Consider the following 1,011-nt stretch of genomic DNA (forward strand, 5'->3'; position numbering starts at 1 on the left):
CACTCGCATGTTTTACCTACTACTTACTCTTAAGAAATACAGGGGAAAGGAATGCCCCTTTCCATATGTTTCAGAATATACAGTATAAATATAGTAGGAGTCATGCCATAAAACTATATGCAGAAATTGCACACTATTATTGCATGCGTGTTGTGATACTACATGCCAGCGAGCATCAGCTCGCCGATCGTCCCGTCGTTCGTACTTACAGCGCAGCCGCCGCTACCAAGGGGATGCTCCTGCCTCCCGGCGCGCCGGGGACCACAGAGTTCAGCACACGTACAGCCGGTGGAGGGCCTGCTCTCCTGCCCACGCCGCCCTTGCCAGCAGCAGTTCAAGCTCTAACGACAGCCAGAAGTCCCGTCGGGCTATGTAAACCGGTCCGAATTCATTTTCCGCAGTTTGGGGGGAAGGTTCCCTTCCATCCTGCCGCCGCCCGACAGCTTCTGCAGCTTGGGTGGAAGGTCGGCCACCGACTGGCTGATGGGATCCGACATCATCTTTGTCGTCTTAGACACCAGTTTCTCCTCCGAATTCCCGGGGACTGAGCTGATCCGCTGGAGTTTCATGGGTAAATCCCCTATGCTGTAGGCCTTCTCAGAGGTGGTGGAACTCATCCTGAGGAGTTTTTTTGGGAAGTCTTCCCTCCCAGTTATTTTCTGCAGTTTTGAAGGCAGTTTTGTGCCAACTTCGTCAAGACCATCCAGGCACTCCACCGAGTTATTCCTTTCCTTGCTGTTGCTCACAGCGGGCGCGATCAAGGGAGAGGACATGAGCAGCATCTCCTCCTGCTCCTTCACGCTGTACGGTGGGGTGGGGACCTCAAACGTCGCGTGGAACTGGGAGTAATCGACTTTAAAGAACCCCTCTTCCAAGGAGATAACAGGGAAGAACCGATGACCCCAGAGCACCTCGTCCTCGGTGTAGGATGTTCTGGCTTGGCACGTCATCCCTGCAATGAGCAAGGGAGGAAAACGTTCACCAGTTATGGACAGTTGTGGATGCACATAA

The 1,011-nt window shown here is 53.3% G+C and overlaps 1 protein-coding gene across 1 annotated transcript; it reads right to left on the reverse strand.

Moving 5' to 3' along the window:
• Nucleotides 1-368: 368 nt before the first annotated feature.
• LOC104620427 (G protein-activated inward rectifier potassium channel 1) lies at nucleotides 369-950 on the reverse strand. Its single transcript, XM_010286636.1, has one exon. It carries the CDS (start codon nucleotides 948-950, stop codon nucleotides 369-371), a length of 582 nt encoding a protein of 193 aa, XP_010284938.1.
• Between the last annotated feature and the right edge of the window lie 61 nt (nucleotides 951-1,011).

This window comes from Phaethon lepturus, unplaced genomic scaffold (assembly GCF_000687285.1).
Source record: "Phaethon lepturus isolate BGI_N335 unplaced genomic scaffold, ASM68728v1 Scaffold53974, whole genome shotgun sequence".
Lineage (NCBI taxonomy): Eukaryota > Metazoa > Chordata > Aves > Phaethontiformes > Phaethontidae > Phaethon > Phaethon lepturus.

What these genes read in the sequence shown, in the direction of transcription:
- LOC104620427 (XM_010286636.1), bottom strand. Translation starts at nt 950, where the DNA reads ATGACGTGCCAAGCCAGAACATCCTACACCGAGGACGAGGTGCTCTGG.